This window comes from Cebidichthys violaceus, unplaced genomic scaffold (genome assembly GCF_023349555.1).
Source record: "Cebidichthys violaceus isolate CVI_PGR_0920_01 unplaced genomic scaffold, fCebVio1.0.p SCAF_11, whole genome shotgun sequence".
Taxonomy (NCBI): domain Eukaryota; kingdom Metazoa; phylum Chordata; class Actinopteri; order Perciformes; family Stichaeidae; genus Cebidichthys; species Cebidichthys violaceus.
The window spans coordinates 5,208,972-5,232,431 of NW_027176274.1; the positions used below are offsets into that span (position 1 = coordinate 5,208,972).

General features: G+C 41.6%; 1 protein-coding gene across 1 annotated transcript; it reads left to right on the top strand.

Annotated features, from left to right (window-relative positions):
• Positions 1 to 15,191: 15,191 nt before the first annotated feature.
• On the top strand, positions 15,192 to 18,295 carry LOC137865990 (cyclin-dependent kinase 5 activator 1-like). The gene has a single exon (XM_068701605.1). It carries the CDS (start codon positions 15,455 to 15,457, stop codon positions 16,328 to 16,330), a length of 876 nt encoding a protein of 291 aa, XP_068557706.1. The 5' UTR covers positions 15,192 to 15,454; the 3' UTR covers positions 16,331 to 18,295.
• Positions 18,296 to 23,460: the final 5,165 nt, after the last annotated feature.

Here is a 23,460-nt window from a genome sequence, read left to right on the forward strand (position 1 = left end):
ATTAAATACTGACAGTCAAGAAGTTATGACAAAGGAGAGCGTATGTGTGTGTGTCTATGCACACGTATATCACAAGCACATGTAAAAATACTTGCGGGTATACGTTATATATTTTTGCAAATAGTGTCTGCACATTTATGTATGTGTGTGTGCCTCCATATGTGTGTTCGTGTACGTGAATTAGTGTGTTTGCACATTCCTGGCCCTCCAAACCCATGTTTAATAAGCTTTACTTTGACGTGCCCTGAAGATGAACTTGCAAATCAGCATCGTTTGACTCCTGAGCTTTTGACATGGCTGCCAGTCAGCATCAGTGGTTGGATGAAACCAGAGCTGCTGCCCTCAGAGGATCTTCTCTCACCCTTTCTCTTTCTCCCCCTCCTTCCCCCCTCTGCCTGTTCTTTCTGTTCCTCTCTCGGCAGTTTTCTGCTCTGGCCAGGTAAATCTGTTTCATATGACTTTGCAAAAGGGGCCCTCTGCAAAGGTTAACACCAAAGGTGGAACTCGTGTATCTCTTCCTTCTGCAAGTTATTCATTTGTATTTGATCTACGCTGAATCAAAAACAACACAATAATGAATAACCATATAACCTTAAACAGAAAATGTATTTATACATGTTCGGTAGCAAAGAGATTTCAAGAGTTGGATGAGAAGTTCACCCCCATTATCATGTCTATACGATGAAGAAACAGTCAACTCTAGCTTGGTTAGCTCAGAATAAAGACTGAAAACTACTAGCAAACATAACACATTAAACAGAACTGAAGTGTAAAAACATTTTAACACCTCGGTTTATCCAACTTGAACAAATAAGATATGCGTTAACTAGTGAGCATTAGCAATGTTAGACTTGGGCAGGTTAGCTGTTTCTCTCAGTCTACAGCCTTTGTACAAAGCTAAGCTAACTAGCCAGCTAGCTGTTGGCTGTGCTCATTCACACAGCATCAAACACTAACACTTTGTCACGCCTCTGGGTGTCTGATACCGACGCATAATGCACCCTTTAGTGTCTTTATGAGACGTATAGGCTGTTAAGTTACTACAATGTAAACGGCGTCATTATTAGTCACTAAAGAGAAACTGCTCTGAAAATGGTGGCGTAGCATAAAGAACTAAAAAACATACAACTTATAACCAGGAGTCCGGTATTCGAGGCCAGTGTTTGTGTCCCAGTGTTGTTGTGTTATTTTGTGTTTTCCTGTTGAAATATACAGAAGTAAGAGTGGTATCACCTTGAAGCAAATTTCCCAAAACATTAAACTATTCCTTCAGAGGTAATCTTAAAAAAAAGAAAAATTTAGCCGAATAAATAATTACACTTTGGATATGTTTTCATTCTTTGGATTAAGCTATACTATAACCAGGACTGTATATATATATATATATATATATATATATATATATATATATATATATATATAGCTTAATCATCCCCAAAATGTCTGACCATTATACACTGAGCAGTTCTAAACCCATAAGACATTAGTTTGGATTCTCTCCTTTTTCAAAGCTTTTATTTCCCAGGCCACAAATTGGCAAACGGGAGATGAGAGCTGGTTGTTGCCGGTTACAAAAGGTTAAAGGTTAAGGAATGCCTCCCCCTGTGATGGTGTTTTCAGAGAAGGCCAGCAGATCACTCCTGGATACTTAGAACATGCTTGTCTTAGCAAGGAATCAAAAAATTACGATTTGGCTCTGTCTTGTTTGATTCTTGTCTCTCGGTCTGTGCCTTCTCTCTCACTCTCAACGTTTTATCTCAGTGCTCTCTAACTTTTTGACTTATTGCTGGTTTGTCTCTGTCTCCCTCTGGCTTTGTCTCTGTGCCTCTGTCTACACTTTATTCTCTCTGTGTTTCTTTTCTCTGTCCTCCTCACCTCCTCACATTTCACTGGTTCGGTTGCTGCTGTGTGCTTGAACAGATTGTTCTGTCTGAAGTAGTCTACGACTATGTGAGAGCCAACCAAACACTTGTCCAAGAGCATGCACAGACACACACATACTCGTGCAAGTATAGCCATACTTAATCTGAGAGCTCAAGTAGATTTGACAAGTTTAGATGTTCTTACAGATATTTTCATGAAGGCTAAGTGGACCAAAAATCTGAAACTGTCAACCAAATCTACGTCTAAGATCCAAGGTCCCTGAACCAGAAATCATCTTTGGCAGCTTTTCTCTCACCAGAAACTGACATTTTACGTCCATACTTGGTGTCAGATATCATCCACATTTCCCTGATCAAGTAGTTATTCCCCAGCTCATCTCTGTCACACACAGCCTCTTTCTCCCTGTGTCACTGCCTTTCTCTACCCATCTCTCTTACCCACACACACACTCACATTATGGAGAGCCACCAAGCCAAAAACGATTGGAGAACACAGGGCAACTTAACCCAAAAAACCCAAAGAGCATGATAAGAGGCCTTACGCGATGGTCAGATATTATCATATTCATGCCTCATTCATAATAGACAAACTGATCCAAAAAACTTGAGTTGCTCCAAAAGGTCTTCTTGGGGTTCACTGTAGGTCAGCCCAACCCATGAAAGCTGAGGGTCATGGGAAGCTGCAGTTCTTGGCTCGACTGGATAGGAACTCCACTGACAGGTTCTCTTGGAGGATGTTTGTAAAATGGCCGACCACTGATACCACAGCAAAGAGCAGCACTCGGTGACTGTGCCGTACATCCTGGGCCAAGGACATGGCGAGCACAGCATGACCAATGATCTGAACCAGGGAGGAGGCACTGAGAAAGGAGTGGAAGAGTGTGGCCTTTACTCTGGGTTTGAAGTAGGAGAGGATGTGTGTGTGTGTGTGTGTGTGTGTGTGTGTGTGTGTGTGTGTGTGTGTGTGTGTGTGAGGGAGAGTATGTGCCTGTGTTTTAGTGGGTTGAATTGGTTTGATTACATTTGGAGATAGCAATCAGCTCCATTCCACTCGCTGCTTTATTGTGTTTGATATCCGACGAGCATCCAGACGGAGCAACTCAACGGGCATAGCATGCTAATGTACACACACGCACACACACACGCGCACACACACACACACACACACACACACACACGGTGGATAGTAATCTCAGACAGGGCACCATTTAACTGCCATACTCTTGAGTGTTTTCTCTCTGTTGTTCCAACACTTTGTAGGTGATGCTGGCAGCACAGGTGAAAAAAAAAGAATAGCCTGACACCGTCTGCTAGAACCTTCACACAGTAAATCATCTATCATGACTTTCCTTACTTTCTATTCTCCCTATTTATTTATCTGTCTGTATTAGTCTTAATATGTCTCTTTTTTCTTTGTAAGTAAACACATTTGGAAATGCTTTGTCACTGTTTAGGGTGGGAAAGAAGTGTGTCTGTGAGTGATTGTGACCGGGAGGTACTGCTCACACACACACACACACACACACACACACACACACACGCGCACACACATGTTTGACTCGATGCCGTGGAAACGGGCGATGTTTGGTCCTGATAGTTTCTCTCTCTCTTTAATTGTGGGGAAATGGGTTTCAGATGTTACAGCGCGACTGATCACTTTGGGCCCCGCTCGGCCCCGTCATGTCCTCCCAAACCACATCAAGGAGCACAGGCTGATGTGGGACGATAGCAGCCCAGCGAGGGAGGCCCAGTGTGGGGCTAAAATGCTCCTCTGGGTGCCCTTGCAATAACAAGATCCACATTAGCAGTAGCCGTGTGATCTGTCTGCTAAGCTAGGCTGCCTACCGTGTGATATGTGATGCTACTGCAGAAAAACAACGAATCAAACATGAAGAATGCAGCTTGCTTTGATATCTGACATGAGTCATTTTTAATGCTTAAATTAATGCTGGTGTTGGGGGCTTCTCTGTTAGCACAGGATGGGTCAGAGGTCAGGGTCATCTACAGACCTGTATATTAGGGGCTGGCAGCCGTTTGGTGCTTTGAAAAAGGACCTTTTTAAGGAGGCCAAATACTTGACCACACATCTTCCAGAGCTGAGATTCTAGTTTAAATATTCCTACTGAAGTGCTCTTTGTTTTCCTTTCCAGGGTTATATTTTTGGTGAAAGCCAATTCATGAAGCTACATTGAAGACTTTGTGAGCATAATCAACCTAATGAAAACTGTCCTTCGCATACTTTCAGCACCTGTTGAAGAGATGGTAGATCACTGTGGGTGTAACAAACCCACATTCCAGTAATAGAGCCTTTTGGTTGCTTTGGTTTGTTTTCCTTGGATGACTCCATACCCCTGGGTGAGGACTCTGGTAATTCACATGGGAGAATGTAGGGGTTGATGTCATGTGTTCCAGCTTTAAGAGCGGGAAAAAGAAAAAAATACACAAAGACAGAGAGCGAAGGAAATATGGGATGCAATGCTGCCCTCTGCTGTTGGGTAGGACAATGATAATATCTGACTTCTGGCCAGAGACGTAGCCTTTTTACAAAATAACAACTGGCATTTAAAAGACTTACCTCCCATACATGAAGCCTGTATACAAAACATAACAAACCACAAAAAAATTAAATACATCTAGCATGAGGATCATTTTCAGGTTCTTATTCTTTACTTGCACTGTTTTTTTACTACAACTCAGAGTGTGTTTTTGTGTTGATGTGATGGTGGGATGGAGAGAAAAGGGGGGGGTAGAAGGATGTAGGAGGGAGGGGAAGTTAGATAGCCGCCAGTTGATAGAAATGTATCAGCCAGCTGGCCAGCAGCCACAGAACTGTGGAGCTCTCCCTGATCTCTGTCTCAGAGAAAATACAACAGCCAGAGGCAAGAGGGGGCTGAAAAAAGGGTCTATTTGCATTGCAGCTCACAGGGTAGTTGTGTTTTGTTGCAGTCATAATGAAAATTACAATAGCCTATGTTCTTTGTCTTGACAGTTGACAATGGGAGAGCAAATGGTTTTCAAGTTTATGAGTTGCACTTGCACCTGCGACTTTGCAAACACGTTACTTTGTGTGGTGAGTGCTTGATAATGGTTTGAAGTACAATCCAAGTGAATGAGATTTAGTTTAATAAAATACAATGCCTGATCTATAGTTTTATTTTGAATTTACACACAAATTCACGAAATCCAGAACAGATCACAGTGCCTCTGCCCTGTGGGCATGATAAGCCTACAGACAAAAACATAAAACATCTGTTACCCATATTTTGTGAACTTTCCAAGCGGAGCAATCCGAGGTTACTCTAAGAAGGTCAGCACTTCAATCTGTGTCTCTCTCCAACCCGACTCTCTCTCCGTCCTCCTCCTGCTCTCTTTCAGTAGCTCCTATTGAGCATCAAAGCCTCAACACTCTGGTCCTATGGAGCAGGAATCTCCCTACTGTGTAAACAGCACTACAGTCCTTCCCAACTGTGAAACAGATGAACCTGCGTGTGAGCCTTAACATTGATACTATATTCAGTCAAAGGGAAATTAGGGTGTGAGCGAAAAGAGGTTAATTTGTTTTGGGTCTGATTTACCTAAAGCACAAAGACAGCTGATGGAGAATGATCACCAGTTTTTAGGATTAGGATTCGAGATGGTATCGATCTCAAGTGTTTATGTAATGATTTAGCTTTACAGGACAGGTACACACAATTCAGAGGGATCATATTAGAAAATTATACTTATTTAAAGATTTCTAAATGAATCATGAGGCCCACTGACAGAATAAGTGGAATTTAAACTGTGTGGATATATTAAGGTCCTCTGTGAAGACAGTAATATGTTTCCACTTGTCGCTGTTGTTATTCTCACTTAATATTTTGTGTCTTCATTGTCTGGAAGACTAAGTGTGACATGGTCTTCCAGACACAGAGGAGAGGATGAGAGGGGAAGGGGAGGCGAGAAGGGTTTATTTTGGAAGAACAAAGAGGGGTTGGTAGGACTAGACGGCATGCCATCAAAGGCAGGGGTCGATGACAAGCAGAGAAAGAGTTTGTGTGTGTGTGTGTGTGTGTGTGTGTGTGTGTGTGTGTGTGTGTGTGTGTGTGTGTGCTAAAATAAGGGAGTGTGGTAGTGTGTGTGCTATCTACAGTGCTTGGGCACTTTTATGAAGGGTGGGTTTTGTCTAGCGAGGACTTGGCATTGAGGATCAACCCTGACTATGAATGTACATAATGCCCCCTCTTAAGTGTACTGGACACACACACACACACACACACACACTGCAATACACACGCTCACAATGCTCACAATCCTGCTAAAAAATGCTTGCTTAGCTTGCTTAACAGCCAGACAAGGGCACAGCCTGGTGGTTATAAAGAGAAGTGTCACCTAAGCGGTATGTTTCATTTATTACAACATCTGCATTTTATGAACTTTGGGCCTAAAAAGAACATGTGCACAACAAATATTTTACACCAAAATGCTCCCTTAATTTCAGTATGTAATGTGTCTGCTTCAGCGCTTTATTGTGGGTAAATTAACAATTAGGTTGTTCTACATACTACAAGTGTAGCTGGAGTTTTGACCTCTTCAGACTTTTTACCTTCTCCACACACTTTGGAAGTAGGTGAAGTTGTGACAGAGACTGCCATTCTGCTTTTACAGGTAAATGATGCATAAAATTGTACATCAATTATTGTACATCAATAGACACATGTCCCATCAAATGACGCTGAAAGCATCTTCGGAAACTGGATTGTAGAATTTAAAGTTCGGTGGGTTTGCTCAGTGCTTGGCCCCAACATGAGTTTGTCACAGCAAGTCGCCAGGCAATTCTCACATATGTAATTTGTTCAAAGAAATCAGGACAGGGTCTTTTTTATTTATTAGGGGCCTTGCTGCTCAAACAGAGATTACCTCAGGATGGCCAAAGGATCAATTCTGTGACTTTTTGAGAATAGACTTTCTGATTAGAAAACACTAAAAATGACTCAATACTGTATAACAATGAAAATGATCATGTCTAGATCCTTTCAGTAAAAGAACAAAAACCCATAATCATACTCTTATGTAAGGTCAATGTGATATACTAGTACAGAGACCTGTTTGGAACAGACCAATAGCTTGGCCTGTTGTATTGCTGCTTGCAGCTTTCTCACAAACCACTCATCCAAACGACTTCCTGCTCGATCAGTTCAGTCTAGTCATATCAGACCTCATAGCCGTACAGTATTGTTGTATTTTGAAACTATTTCCAGATGAGCATGTCTGTTTGATTTTTCGTGTGAATAAGTTCCTTCCTCGTCCTTACGTGATGATAATACACGAAGAACAGCTTTTCTTAATACCACGGTGTGCGCCTGTGTGTGTGTGTGCATGACATATCTGTGTGTGTCCCTATCCGTCAGTTGGCTGCTCCAGATAACAGCATCAAAGGGTTCAAATGCTTATCGTCCCCTTGTTCTAATTATAGCAGTGAGCCATAACTAAACAGAACAGAACTGCAGGCTGGTTTCATGTGAGAGGAAAGACCTACATCCACCCGTAACTGTGTGTGTGTGTGTGTGTGTGTGTGTGTGTGTGTGTCTGTGTGAAACAGAGAGAGACAGAGAGAGATCATAGCCTTTGATCACCTGGCTGTTTGATTGAATTAGTGCAGCATTAAAGCCCTGTTTTGATATCGCTGTTTCTTGTCTTTTGTTACATGATTCAATAGGAAGCAGCAGGTGGGGTTGTTTAACACCAGATGCTGCTTTTGTTTCATCACATGTTACATGTGCCTGATCAGGGTGGCCACATTAGGTACGTCAGCTCCTGCTTCAAAGCTAGTGTCCAGAATGTGTTTTAATTGACTAGTTGTTGGTAATATGCATTAAACACACAAACCTGAACATTTAGTGTGATAAGAGCTGCTCGCCATGCCGCGTTTTTTGATCAGCTTGTTGAGGTTTGTCGGGCTGCATTTGTCCCCGTTGACACTGACAATGAGAGTCTTCTCAAAGCAGAGCCAGTCCACATTATATATGTGTTTTCTCACAGCAAAATCAAGCATCATCCCAGCAGAGCTCTTGCTGCTGCAGAATATGACCATTACGAAGATTATACAACAAACCATTACTCTTTTCTAGTGACAGAAGGAGCTTTTAGATCATTCATTAAGTAGTAAAAGGAACACGATTGGTGTAAAAGATCAAATGACTAAAGCAAAAGTACATCAGAGAGTAAAATGTAGTATCTACAGGAATGCAGATTCATTCTGCAGAAAGTAATATAGTGGATAATTGTGTTATTATTACTGATAAAGAATTCATGTTGTAGCTGGTGGAGGTGAAGCTAATTGTATACACTGTCTGACGGTTTGATTTGCAACCACTTTATAAGATCATCATCATCAGCCTGTTTCATCTGAAAAATATGCAAAGCAGCAACAATAGCTGATTAATGGGGTGGAGTAAAAAGTACAATAACTCATTGTAATTGAAGTGGAGGGGAAGCATACAGTAGCAGAGAATATGAGCTGCAAATACAAATAATTAACAATTGCACCTAAGAACAGTACTTAAGTAAATGTTACTTTCCTTTCCACTACTGTGCCTTTTCATTTCTGTGGCATTTTTAATGACAGCTGATTTAAATCTCAGCCACACTACCCAGCATCACAGTTAAGTCAAGTAAACGTGTTCTTTCTCAATTCTAAGTTAGTGTAAGCAGCTTAGAAGAGCTGCACAGATAGTTCTCAATGAGAGGATGACTCGTTATGATATATGAACTGCCCCATTCACTGGTGTTAACAATCCTGCTTTGTCATGGATGGGAAAATATGTGAATATCTCCTAAGTGTGTGTGTGTGTGTGTGTGTGTGTGTGTGTGTGTGTGTGTGTGTGTGCACCATTATCAGCAACTCCATGGCCACGCAGCTGCAGAGAAGAGGAGGAGAGAGTCTGTGACATTGACAGTGACCCACCTGTTTGTGTGTGTGTGTGTGTGTGTGTGTGTGTGTGTGTGTGTGTGTGTGTCTGTGTCTCAGTTTGTGTGATCCCACCTGCCTCTCTCACTCGATCCTCTCTAGATTGCATTTTGTCCCCACCTGCCTGGATCGGCCATGCTAATCCCTCCCACCGGCTTTGACAGACACGTCTGCGATAAGACACGACACCCAATCCCTTTATTACTGTTTGATCTGCATAGCACAGACACACGCACGCACACACACACATACACACACACACACACACACACATACACACACACACACACACACACACAGAAGCAGATTCCCCTCTGACTGCTTTCAAAAGGCAGACCAAAACTGTCAAGAAAAGCCACTATTTAAAGTATTTCAGTTTATTTTTTTTCCCATCAATATTTGTCTAATATTCTACTGTTAATTACTTATGCATATTTCATAACAAACCTGTTCATTTCAGCCATGTTTTATAAAATGATGAGGGCAGATGCATGCTGGAAAAAATGTTTTTCAGAAAGTCAACTTCTCAGCTCGGAAAAACAGCACATTAAGCTTTTCCTATGTTCCGTAATTTGTTTCAATGTATATGCATTGCTTATACCTTAACATCCTCACAATGTTTTGTGACTGTGAATATGTTAATTCATATTTTGTTTAATTTTCATTAATTTTTACATGTGAGTGCTTATGTTGTATGTGAACCCCAATGAAACTCTGAGGATGTAAAGCGTTTCAGTGTCTTCTCCCTGTTCACTCCCACTGTCCTGCTGACGGGAGAATTCTGTCACTAAAGCTAATATTAGTCAGAGGTCTGAGAAACCTTCACTCCTCCTCTCTTCAGTCATTCTGCTGATATGTCATCCCACGCTTTCACTAGAACTAATTAAATGTTAGCATGAGGTGGTGAAGACGCCTGCTGACAGGACATGTCACCAGCGAGCCCTTCAATGATAAAGAGTTCCACTCGGTCTGGGTTTGATTTGCAGCTGGATGTGAGTGCCCTCCAGTGGTCAACTTGTTGTCTGTCCTCTCTGAATTTACAGGTTGAGAGTGTTTTAGATTGGTTGGCTGTTTGAAAAGACATTGCCCTGTTACCAGTATGGATCATAAAAATGCTAAATGGATTCTGACATTGTCTAAATTATAGGGTCCAATTTGCAAGTATTGTTTATGTTTAAAATTAAATGTTTTAATCAAGCTTTCAAAACCACCTTTGAAAATCTCGAGGTACTTTTTAACTTCTTAAACTTTATCAAACACTTACTTATGTGTGCTGGACAGAACAAGTAGAAAAAAGTACATGGTTGGACAAAGTGTCGCCGTCTTTACAGATAGAAGCAATTAAAACAGATTTATAGTTTGTATTTTAAAAAGTCTAACTCTGCTCAGGACTTTAATAAGAAGAATATAAAGCATATGAAGTTGGTCCTAAATAAACTATATATAACTACACCTTTTGTAACAATAGTCACAAAGGTCAAGACAGACAATATGAATGTATGAAAGTGTGCAGCATAATAATAAAATGCTACATCACTTTGTGTCGTGTCAAACCCAATTTCAAACACTAAGATTCTGTATTGTGTGACATGCTGAGAGAGGCTGCAATGCTTTGACCATCAATGTGTTGTGATCAGATCAGGTTAAAACACTTAAAGATTCAATACGGTAATAAAGAAGACCATGGAATGTGTTGCGGCTGCTACAATTTCCCCAAATCACCACCGGGAGGCAAACTTGCCGCAGGAAATTGAGAGAGAGAGAAGATTTTAAATATTCTCCCTTTAAGTGTCTTCTTGCATAATAAAAGATGTGAACACAGCAGCTAAACTTTTTGAAGATGTTTTGCGATTGTTTCCTGTCAGCCCAGTCAGCTGTAGACTGTTGATGATATACCATGGATGTTGAGTGTGATACTGCTGTGATGAAACATGCATGAATCACCCCAGATTAGACACATATTGTTGAGTGAAAAAGTACAGCCATGGTCCAGCATGCAACGGAGGAAAAGATGACATTGAGATACCAATAAAAAAAATAAGCAGCATATGTTGTCACTTTATACTGTTGTTTATGATCTGAAATGACTAAATTCATAGTTTTCAGATGTGTTGACAGCACTGGGTGTTCTCTGTGTGTCTGGTTAATTTACACATCAGATGGTCCCTTCATCCTGACATGAATAATCTGAGTGAACATCTGGAACAGAAAACAGTGCAAAGTAGACATCTTGCATTTATGTATTGTATTTAGTTGATTGTTTGTTGCTTTTTTTTCTTCATCAGATTTTCTTTCGTACCTATTTCTTTGAATGTCCTTATTTCATTTGTTGCCAGATTTATGTGTCATGACTGCTACAACATCACAAATTTCCAATGGGATAAATAACATTTTGTCTATCTATCAATCCACACGTTTGTCTATAAATCCACTCTTACCTCCATCCTTCTCTTTGTTTCTTTCCCTGCACAGGTCATTTTAAAACCCAAATGTGTCTGTCTTACTCTGCCAGCCTGTGTGTGTTCTATCACTGTATATGAGTCACTTATCTCCTACTTCCCCATTACTGTCTACTGCGAAGATTTGTAGAAAAATGGTTAAAATATTTGATGTATTTAAACTTCCTAAATTATATCCTCATCAATGTCTTGCACAGTTAGATGAAAACGTATTCTTAAATGCACACAATCTGAAAGTTCTCCTCCTTTTAGATTTAGAGTTGCTATTTGGTGCTGTATCAAAAACATTTGATCAATAATAAAAAAAACTCATCATTTTCAGTTTGTGTATCTTTTCCATTCATCGATGTTCTTTGCTCTTCGTTGAATGAAGAAATACTCTCAGTTCTGATATAACTGATGCTATTGCAGCACCTATGCTTACCTCATCACGAGCCGCCATTGTTGTTTCCTGCACCCTTGAACCACGCACATGGCTGACCTTCACACCTTCACTATAACAACTTTTAAAGGTGGTAATGTGACACCGTGAGTGAATAGTGTCTAGAAACACAACACAAGTTCTCTATAGCAGTTGTCTATAACTCTAGCAGTGTTCTCCTTCATTTACGCCCTCATCACCTATAACCTTATGATTCTGAGACTCGTCTCTTTTCTTCTATATCTAAACATTAATTTCAGGAAAGCCTGATGTTTCATGTCTGATACATTGAGATTATTCCTCAGTAACATCCTGTTGTGTTTTGTTTGATATGTGATGAAAGAGGTTCTTTTGTTCACCACCTGATTTAGGTTGTGTTGGATCAAACGTTGGCGTGATCAAACAAGTTTGTGTGAAATGGTAGGCACTGCAGTTTTGGGATATTATTGTCTTTCATCTGAAGTTAGGTTCAAATTGCCTCCTTACTTCCGTCTTTCTTCTCCTCACGGTGGTTTTGGCTGACGGATTTACTATCAAACAGATTACAGCCCACTGTAGATGATGACTGCCGGGCCTGTGTTATTATATTGAGTTTGATCATCAATATCATATACTAAAATGGTGTTGATTATAATTTGATTTTGCTGACGGTGTCCTTTGAAGCAGTGATGATGACAAATAGACCACTCAAAGCGCTTCAACACTACATGTCATCATTCACCCATTCACACATACATTGATAGCAGAGACTACCATGCAAGGTGCCATCAGGACTCTAAATAGCATTCATTCCCATTCAGGGAGCAATTTGGGGTTAAGCTTCTTGCCCGAGGACACATCAACATGGACTAGTGGAGGCGGGGATCGAACCGCCGATCCTCTGATTGAAGGACGACCCTGCACTACCTGCTGAGCTGAGCTGAGTTTGAGGATGATCAAAGTGTTGTTGTGAGGTGACACGTTTGTGACAGTTTTCCTAAACCTATCAAAGTGGTTTTGAAGCCTACCCCTAACGTTTGATTCGTTGCGTAATGTCGTTGTGACAGACGGGGAAAAAGACGTGGTGCAGGCCCGAAAGACACTAACAAATGAAAAACAATAGTTTGAAAGTCATGCTGAGTGACATGTACACGAACCAATAGATTAAACATGTGCAACTATTCCACGAGCTGCCGTGAGACTGTTGATATTTTGCACTTGACAATATGTGTATGTTGAATGGTGGGTCTGTTTTTAATCAATCAATATCAATATGCTTAGGATAGATTACTGGATCCTTGCTCACCTCTTAACAGATGCAGATTTTATTTCACATTGCTTGTATGTTAGCTACTGTGATTGACCAAACTGAAGTTCTGTCAAAAATAGTCTTAATATGTCTTTCCATATACCTAAAAAAAATGCATCCCGTAAAACCAGTCAGGGTGTAGTTTGTTGAATAAATGGACCAATGAAGTATCTCAAAATATAAAGGAAAATTTAAAGTAAATATTTGCACAGTAGGGATTTCAAGAAATTGCAATGTGGAACAAGTCCAGATTCCATCAGTAAACAGGTATTTACGGATATTTATCCGTACAATCCAGAGAAGTGGCAAAGTCCGTTCTGAATACTCCATAGACTTTAAATGCTATTTGTATCTGTTTCTACAAGCTGCATGGAAAGATCAGGCAGCAGTCATGTAACTTAGTGAAGGGATGCCAGTTCTGCTGAAGGTAATTGGATCACCTGTGGAGTTTCTTGAGACATACGTACGATGCTACAGTAGCTGACTGCAGGATTAAAACTAAACTGTTGTTTACGGAATCACTGGTAATCCATGGCAGACCAAAATGCTTGGATGTTTCTTCAATCACAACAGTAATGAAATCTTTGAAAGACAAGTAGTGGCCAAAGGGATATTTAGGTATGCAATCAGACAGTAAGAACTGATTGATCTGACATCTCAGTAAATGTGCTTTTGAAGCTATAGAGTCATGGCTTACCCCCCCACCCCCCCAAACACACACACACACACACACACTTTACGCCCCTTATGCCAAACTACTTATAAATTAGTCACTCCTGTGCTTTGATGTTTTGATGCTTAGGAGTTATTTGTTGTCGTGTCTCACACACACATTTTTTGCCATTCGGCGCCTCTACAACAAGTGAATGTAGTTTAATGCAGGTGATGTTTCTATTCGAAAATGACCTCATGCCTGGCATCAAGCATAGAATAGTTCAAATTTTAAGTTTAGTGCGGTCAGAGCTGGCAAAAACACTTTGTACTGATTTCTTTTCCAACAGCTCTTCAGGGAACATTCTTGTGTGAATGTTTGGGGGAAGAGTGTTTTTGTGGTTTCAAATATGTAAAAACCAGTTTAGTTACCCTTCTTTGACACAATTTCCAGATTTGTTTACTGGGTGATGTCATGGTGAGCTTAAAGGATGTCTTTAAATGTATAATTATAGATTGTGCATCAATGCTTTTCAGGGACACATCATCACTATTTACACAAACCGAATGGTGGAGCAGATTAGTTTGATCAAGGGCTGCCATGTTAGTCATGCTACCAGAAGGTGAAAGCTGGCATTAAACCTGAATACTGTATAAAGTTCCAAGTAGTGTCTCTCTGCAGCAGTTCTCTGCTTTTGAGTTTGATTTGGATGCATGAACAATGTGAATGTCAGCCTGGGCAGATCATTAGACAATAGGCTCCTGGGCACAGACATGGAAAAGGTTTAGCCTCTTTTTGTCGTTGTTTTGTGAGTCTTTGTGGTCATTATGTGTCTTTTTTGATTGTTTTGGATGTTTTGTGTGTCTTTGACGTTATTTTGTGTCTCTTTGTGTTTTTTTTTATTTCTCTTCGTGGTCATTTTGTGTCACATTGTCGTTGTTTTGCATCTCTTTGTATTCATTTTGTTTTCCTTTGCTGTAATTTTAAGTCTTGTCCTGGTAGGTATGTGTCTCTTTGAGTGACATTTTGTAGACGATGGCCAGGAGGACCGCCTGACACTTTTGGCCGCTGGGCCTGAGCCCATGAATGTCACCAGGATGACTCTGTTTTTAACATAACTGTGACTGCCTAACAGAGAGCCGTCTGACCAGTGTGGATACACTTCACAGATGGATATATTAACCATGAATTAATTAATTAAATAAATAAACGTTAGGGATACAAATTTAAGGATGATAATGGAATGCAAATGTAGGTGGATAGGTCTATACACCAGATCATGCATTGGGTTGGTCAGTGTTTGGACCTACTAGTCTGGCTGCTGAGAAGATTAAAGGAAAAACTAGTTATAAATAGCACTCCAAATGGACTAGTGCAGAAGAAGCGCGCAGGAACCAGAATAGTACATCTTATACCTGTAGGCTACCAAACAGCAAAAACAACATCTCCAGTGATTGGATCACTGATTGGCTTTCTTATTGGCTGGCTCGGCTGTCAGTCCGGGCTGCACTTGCTGGTTCGTTCAAACCCATGACTTAACGCAGGGCGACTAATCTGTTTCCTATGCACCAGCCGTAAGATTGTGTCGCAGCGTGTCCCTGCTGAGGCGCTGACAGAGCATCTGTTGGAATACAACTTCACTCTGACCCCCCCGCCGCCCAGCAGCCATCACACGGAGCAACTAAACGTGTAAATGGAGTTTCAATCGCTGTCGTGACTGTTCTTCACCGCCTCTCACCCCGCAGAAGACTGCGTTGAAGTTGCAGCATCCAAACACCACCGCGGCTCTCTCCTCTGCAGTCATGGGTACCGTCCTCTCTATATCCCCGGCGACGAAGAAGGCGTCTATTATGGACTCCGAGCTCGCCAAAAACGACAAGAGCCTCAAGCGGCACTCGATGTTCGTCTCTCTCTCCTGGAAGAAGCTGGTGTCCAATTCGGCCAAGAAGAGTGCCAAGAAAGTGACCCCGAACCCGCTGCCCGCGCGCGAGCCCCAGTCCGGACAGGTGGCTCAGCTCAACATTGAAAACATCAGGAAGACGCACCAAACCGAGGAGAAGAAACCCAAAGCGCCGATCCCGGTCCCGGTGCCCACGGTCCCCACGCAAAACAACGACAATGTCGTCCAAAACGCGAGGCTTTCCACGGTCCAGAAGCAGCCCAGCAGCCTGTCTCTGGTGTCACCGAGGCGGATCGTTATCCAGGCTTCCACCGGGGAGCTGCTTCGCTGTTTGGGGGACTTCATGTGCCGCAGGTGTTTTAAACTGAAAGACCTGAACAGCGGAGAGGTGATCATCTGGTTCCGCAACATCGACCGGACTCTTTTGCTCCAGGGCTGGCAGGACCAAGGCTTCATCACGCCGGCCAACGTGGTGTTCGTGTACCTGCTGTGCGAAGACACGATAGCGGACAGCATCGCCAGCCCGGCGGAGCTGCAGGGCACCTTTCAGACCTGCCTCTACCTCGCCTACTCCTACATGGGCAACGAGATCTCCTACCCGCTCAAGCCGTTCATGATCGAGTCGAACAAGGACGTTTTCTGGGAGATGTCGCTCCGGATCATCAACAGGCTGAGTGCCAAAATGCTGCAGCTGAATGCGGACCCGCACTTTTTCACCGAGGTCTTCCAGGACCTCAAAAACCAACGAGATACGAGCGAGGCGAACCTGGACCGCTGACAAAACCAAACAAGACCGATGGGTTTGTTTTTTTAAAAAAGGTGAATGTTTTTTGCAAAACCACACAACGGTGGTTTTGAATGTAAAAGGCCAACGTTGAAAGGGTTCTCACGTCTGGGCTGAATATCTCTCTCTAATGATGTTACACAACCTCAGTGTGGTGTTTAGGCTACAGTGTAGGAGACCTCATACATGCATGCCAATGGTAATATTGTCCTCTTTTGTCTTGTCCCGTTTGAGTGACGCACGGATTGACTTCGTGGTACAGATCACATCCTACGTGACACTCAACTCCCTGTTTCATTCATGATTAGCCTACTTTCTGGGCGAGTGGATGTCGCAGTGAGGTGAGCTTCTAGGCAGGACCAGAATAGATGCGTGTGTGTGTGTGTGTGTGTGTGTGTGTGTGTGTGTGTGTGTGTGTGTGTGTGTGTGTGTGTGTGCGTGTGTGTGTGTGCGAGAGAGAGAGAGAAGTCGAGAGGCGGAGCTGTCCGAGGTGCTGACCTGTGCGGCCGTTTATCCTCCGCTCCCTCGCTATTATGAGTCACCTCGCCGCAACAGAGCCAAGCGTGGCTTTTAAGAGGACCAGAGTGAGCCCAATAAACTTTCAGCAGATAAGCCTAAGCCTTGTAAGTACAGGTATAAACAGCGTATTGTGCTTTTTTAGATTCTCTACCAGCTGATAGGTAAGCTGTTGCAGCAGATGATCGTGTTACTTTTAAGGGGACAAAACACATTAGCAGATCTTCCTCTACGGGTAACAGAGGTCTGCTGCTGAAAAGCCTCACGATGTGTATCTGCATACCTATTTAGAATGTAACAGTTTTCAGCTTCTGTGATCAAAACCACCAATTTCTTCATATAAACCACCTCGTACTGAATTGAAATAGCTTGTTTTCGACGACAAACAATATATAAATGTACCGCGGTTGGTTCAAGTTGATCATGAGGGTAGGGGGCAGAAATGTATCTCCCTCCTGGGATGTGATAAACTGCACAAAATGGGCTCATAGATGGCCGTACAGCAAGATTATCGACCTACGGCCCCTGTTGTGTGTTGTTGTCCGATACATTGCAGAGGCCAGCGTAACTAGAGACTGAATGGAATGTACAGTTTTTCAAGAGATTGTTTTAAAATCTCACATGTGCCAACTATCAAATGCTCTTGGCCTGAAACTTTGCGGTTTACATGTACATATCCCGCATTTTAGATGTGCTCTGTATTTAATTTGTACCTGCCTGTTTTTGAAGGTGGCTGTATATGATGTAGTTCAAGCCTAACAACAAAAAAAACAAACAAAGAGCGTCAAATGGTCAAACGGTATTTCTGCCCTGCTCTGTAAATGTGTTGTGAGCCTCAGTTTGCTGGGTTCAATTCACATTCAGTGCAGTCAATTCAGGGAGGATGTGTCCTCGTAATGTAAATATTGAATGTGAAGGCCTCATTATGAAGTGACTATCATTTGCACACATTATTGCAAGTTTCTGTAAGCTAAACGTGATTTGACTCCAACTCTGAAACCAAGCTTATAGGGCAACCTTGACAGTAATTATTCAGTATTATGCTTCTAAGTGATCATTTTGATGTTGTGTTGTGAGTCCATTGCTTGGAAAGTGGAATATAATGCTGCTATTTTGCACAGCTGTGGACAAACATTTGATGTTTTGCACAATGGTATAACATAATGGTCGTGTACCAGTGTTTCCTGTCAGGCACTGAAGTGTTTTCCATTCATTTTGCAGTTAACGTCACCAGGTTTTGCTCTACGAAGATTATCTGTGAATTAGATCTTTTGTACGGTCTTTTTTTTTTCCTATGTGTCAGCTATGGAAAGTGATATTTAGATGTGCTTGTTGTCTGTGGTTGCACCACAGTTGCAGTCACTCTCTCTACATGTTAATACAAGGTCAGTACAGTAATTGTTTATGGTGACAATGATGAAATAAATCCAAACTTCTGTAGGATCTCTGGTCTCTCTCTCTCTCATTGTTCTGTTAATTTAAAACGTCATCCTAATGTTTATGTGTGTGTGTGTGTGTGTGTGTGTGTGTGTGTGTGTGTGTGTGTGTGTGTGTGTGTGTGTGTGTGCACACTAACGTATATATCTTGCTGCAATATGTGAGCGCACCACTTATGGCCCATGTTTGCACAAATCTTGCAGTTTGCTGAAGTAGTAATTAACTCGGACATCCTCTTATCCACTCACTCCTCCCACTAATCCGTTGATTTGCAGGGAACCCTTGAGACATGGTTATGCAACAGCAATAAGTCCATGACGAACACACTTACTGGGATGATACTGTAGGTTGCCATGGGACTGAAGCTCATGAGATTTCAGTGGTTGCCATGAAACAAAAACTCAAAAATAGAGATATTTATATATGGAAATGTTTTGTTTTTTAGATATACTGACACAAAGATACAATTGTTTGGATGTTTTATACCCGGACAGGTATATGGGTGTATAAGCTACACAGCTACATTTCATCCCAGAATGCATTGCAGTTGATTTACCTGAGTGCCGCACAGGGAAGTGAGCTGACGGATATTTTTGGTATCCTGTCAGTGTGTCCTGGGTATTGTAAACGGGGCCACATACTGAAATGGGAACACAGGAAACCAACAGAGAGAGAGTCGATTGTAAAAACTTGTTAGGAGGAATCTGCATGCATCAATCTAATAAAAACTGGTATCACACTGATGTATTATCAATATTTATCAATTTATTACTGTTACATTAAAATGTAAGATAGTATTAAGTTTCAGAAGCTTCCTTAGCTTAGAGCATGGATACATGGATGATGTGCTGTATGAGAGAATGGAGCTGAATTGATCAGGGTCTTCTCCTGTTTTTTTTATGAATAAACCACGTGTGTTGGAGGGTTCCTTCATGTGATTGGTTAGAATCTGCTGCAGTCTCAGAACCGTCTGTGACTATCTCTCTCTCTCTCTCTCTCTCTCTCTCTCTCTCTCTCTGTCTCTCTCTCTCTCTCTCTCTCTCTCTCTCTCTCTCTCTCTCTCTCTCTCTCTCTCTCTCTCTCTGTCTTATGGGGACATACAGTATCTATTTACAGAGCAAAAGTAAAAACAGGCAGTCAGAAAATAACACAGAAAATCATGACAGAAATGGAACGGAACGTTTCTATTTCATTCATTTATTTCCATCTAATGTCAGTCTGGTGATAACAGAGAGCCACATTGTAACACCAAAACTATTCAAAATGACAAATGCAGAGGTGAAAACCATAGTCACGACAAGTTTAAGTGTTGTTATACTAATCTATTTGGAATTTATTTTTATATTGCTATTCATATCGTGTTCCAGTATGTTGACTTATAACACTTGAATCACTGCCATGTGTTTTTTTGAACACCATTGTTGCATAACATTCACCTGGTCTGTGAGGACAAACAGTTGAGGGAATCGGTGGAAAGCAACACATCGTGATGGTCAAAGAAAGTGCTTCTGCAATAGTTTTGCTTTGTTTTTTTCTTTTCCACAAGTATTTACAGGTCGGTGCCAGAATCCTGCAGCAGCGTTATGTAACAGCCTCCCAGGGCAATGTTGTGAGCCTTCTCTTTATTATTAAGATTCAGCCCAGGTCTCCTGCATATCTGTCTGCCAGCCTGCCTTCTGCATTCTTCTCCACTGTGTCTCTATAGTAACGGGTAGGTAAGTGAATGAGAGCTGGACAAAATGAGCTGTGTGGGCCTGTGAGTGGGCTGAACCACTGCACACCACATACACACTGTGGTTATCAATATAAGACATCCACACAGCGCTTGTGAGCGTCTGTCGGCGGCAGCCGTGTCTCTGACTCCTCCACATCCAGTCCCTCTGTCTTCTGCCTCGGTGCTGCTCTGTGTCCCACTCTTCTGGATTTGTCCTCTGTATCTTCTCACCAGTAATGAAAGAGAAGAGCAACACCACAGTTCATCCCCTGCATTACCAATGTCACACTTACACCTACATTTTGTTTCATCATTCATCAGTGTGTGTAGGCTGCGGTTGTATTGAATTTTATTTTCTAGTACATAATACAGTGAAGTCACACACTGAAATTGTCTCCTGTCTTATTGTGTTTTAGGACAATGTCTCTCAGCGCACCTTGCCTGGAGCAGGAGTTTGCAGGCCTACATTTGTATAATGTCTTATTTACAATATTTTGGGTTGTGATTGACAGGGTCTTGATTTAAAAGGTTGCAACACGATGTAAAACAAAGCTCATCTCCTGTTGCCAGGACAGCACATGAAAGACAGTGGTGGAGGGTAGATACGTGTTTACTCAAATACTGCGCTTAAAGGTACAGTGTAGCCTTTAGGGGGCTTAATTGACATAAATGGAGTATCATTTGAATAACTATGTTTTCATTAGTGTGTAGTCGCCTGAGAATTAAGATCATTGAGTTTCCGTTACCTTAGAATGAGCTGGATATTTCTGCATATGGATTATGTCTTCTTTATGGAGCTTCACCCAAGTGGGAAAAAGACCAAATCTAGACGGACTGATGTAGCACCTTATAGGGATTATGTCTATTCTGCTGTCCTCTTGCTACATAACCACCCTGCTGCTAATCTCTTTAACTAGATTACTCCAGTGAGAGGCAAACGCTTTTCACTTTACATAGCTTGGTGAAGTCAGGCTCAGTTGGCAAAACTCAAACCAAAGAATCTCAATTCACTTCATCGTTCAGTTTCCTGACCGGTGGTATGAGTCACATACTGTCATGCCACATACTGTATATCTTATATAACTATATACTGTTGTGTTTATGACACTTTTTATATTTAAGTTGTTATTCAATATGATAGGACAGTGCTCTGATTCCTTCATTTATCACACACCTACACAGTGTTCATTGTTATTTTTCTCGTCATAATTTGCTAGTGAATCACTTCGCACCACATGAATCTGCATGATTATTCATCCATTTAGTTTTATGCAACAGCTCAAATCTAAACTATAGAGGTGCTCCAATCCCAGAGCATTACCCAAATTCATATTTCAAAAGCAAACGTTTGCCTGTTTTCTGTCCCCCAGTTTTCACATTTGCCGCATCTGAGACACTTTGAAATCATTTTTCACCAAAACATTGCTTTCATAACCTGCAGCCAATGAGTTTTTATAAGGGTTTAACTCGCTAATGGGAATAGATGGACACACTGTCTTGTAAAACTGAACGGCTCAAGAAAAGCTTAAGTTGTATGACGCTCAGTGTCATCTTAACACTCACTACTGTCATAGTTTCACCTGCTGACTTTTATTTATTAAGATTAGGATCAATGATGATCCAATACTAAAAACTGTCTTCATAGAGAAACTGTGTTTTGATTTTAACCTTGTATTTTTTCCCTCACAGAATCTGGGTCTATATTCAGACGAGTGGGTGTCTCTGCAACAAGGGCAGAAGACATTGGTCTAAATCGTTCTCCCCTGAGTTCTCTCTTGTCTCTCTTGTCTCTCTGTTCCCTTCCTCTTTGAGTCTCTCACCTTTACCCTCATCTCTCTCTCTCTCTCTCTCTCTCTCTCTATCTCTCTCTCTTATTCACAAGTCTATTTCAGCACCACGTAGGTGTGCAGTTCTAATTTAGCAGAGCCTTCATTACCGCTCTCTCCAGCTGGAAGAATGACTCACTGACTGCAACACTTCACATCGCCACACAAAGCCCACCGACTGCCTTACCCTGTCTCCTAATAATGCACTGCTGTATGACAGAGACCTGACTTTGTTCCCTAAATATGTGTCCCGTGTATACCTGTCAAGATTCAGAGTGAAGTGTGGCATCAGCTCTGCCACCACTTCTCCTGTCGTTAGCACTGTTAGCACTGTTAGCTGTGAGCTGTGAGCTGTGTTGCCATGTTGAGAGCCGTTGAGAGGCAATAGTAATGATCCCAATCTCTTGTATATATTGTATATATATTTGTTCACCTTTATTGTAATCATATTTTGTTTCAGGACATGGTTGACTTTCAGTCAAGTGAATTCAAGTTCCCGCCTGCTAATCATTCAAAAGTGCTACGAGGCTGCAGAACAACAAACATGTTATTGTTAGAAATGATCAAATTCACATTTTGCGTGTTTGTGGTGTCCACTTAGTTTTCCTTTCTTCAGAGTTTAATGTTCAACCAGAAAGATGCACATTTGAAACTACATTACCACACAACAATAATGTGAGATTGATCTTAAAAAGTGCCAATAATGTAGAATAAAATGATTTCATAATATATCCACAATTATGGCACGCTTTTGAAAGTGGCCTGTGATGTAAAGCTTATTTGTTTTGTAGACTATTAGAATATTAGTGTGGTCCTTAAAGTTGTTTCTATGAGTCAGTGACAACCTTAAGTCCTGAGGACAGCTTTGAGACTGTCTGCCCACAGACAGACTGTGTCATGAATATATCTGAACAAGACTCAGACCTAATGTCTGATCAGAGTCACAAATACCATGTATCTTCTTCTTTGAATATATCTGCACATATGCTTCCTTTTAACTTAAGTGCTACTAAGTAACATTTTTACAAAGATGCTCTCCTCTTCTCTCCCTTTCATCCTCCTCATGTTGTCTTCCCGCTCCTCAGTCCTCTACATTCACACTGTTAATCCTGTGGCTTGCAGCAAAAACACCCACCTAGTTTGTTACGCAAGAAGAGAGAGGATGAGTGCTCAGCAGCAACAATAAACACAGCAGATTAGTGACAGGGGAGTTGGCAGAGAAGACCGGGACAATTACAATGTATAGTGGAAGTGACTCAATCCCTGTGGGGTGAACAACATGTCCCGGATTCACACCTGCATTTCTCTCTTTCTATTGCCCAAGTCCCTGCAGACCACTTGTAGTCTCTTCTTCCGACTTTACCCACGTTGCTGTCTATGTGTGTGCCTGTCTTCTCTCTCTCTCTCTCTCTCTCTCTCTCTCTCTCTCTCTCTCTCTCTCTCTCTCTCTCTCTCTCTCTCTCTCACTCACTCTCTCACACAAACACACAGTAAGAGAGAGAGAGAGATTCAGTTGTCAATAGCGACCCCGAGTCTTTCCTATTGATATGCAGGACACATACACAAATGCTGTTGTTGTGAATGACTGACCCACTCCCTCTTTCTTTCACAAACACACACACACACACACA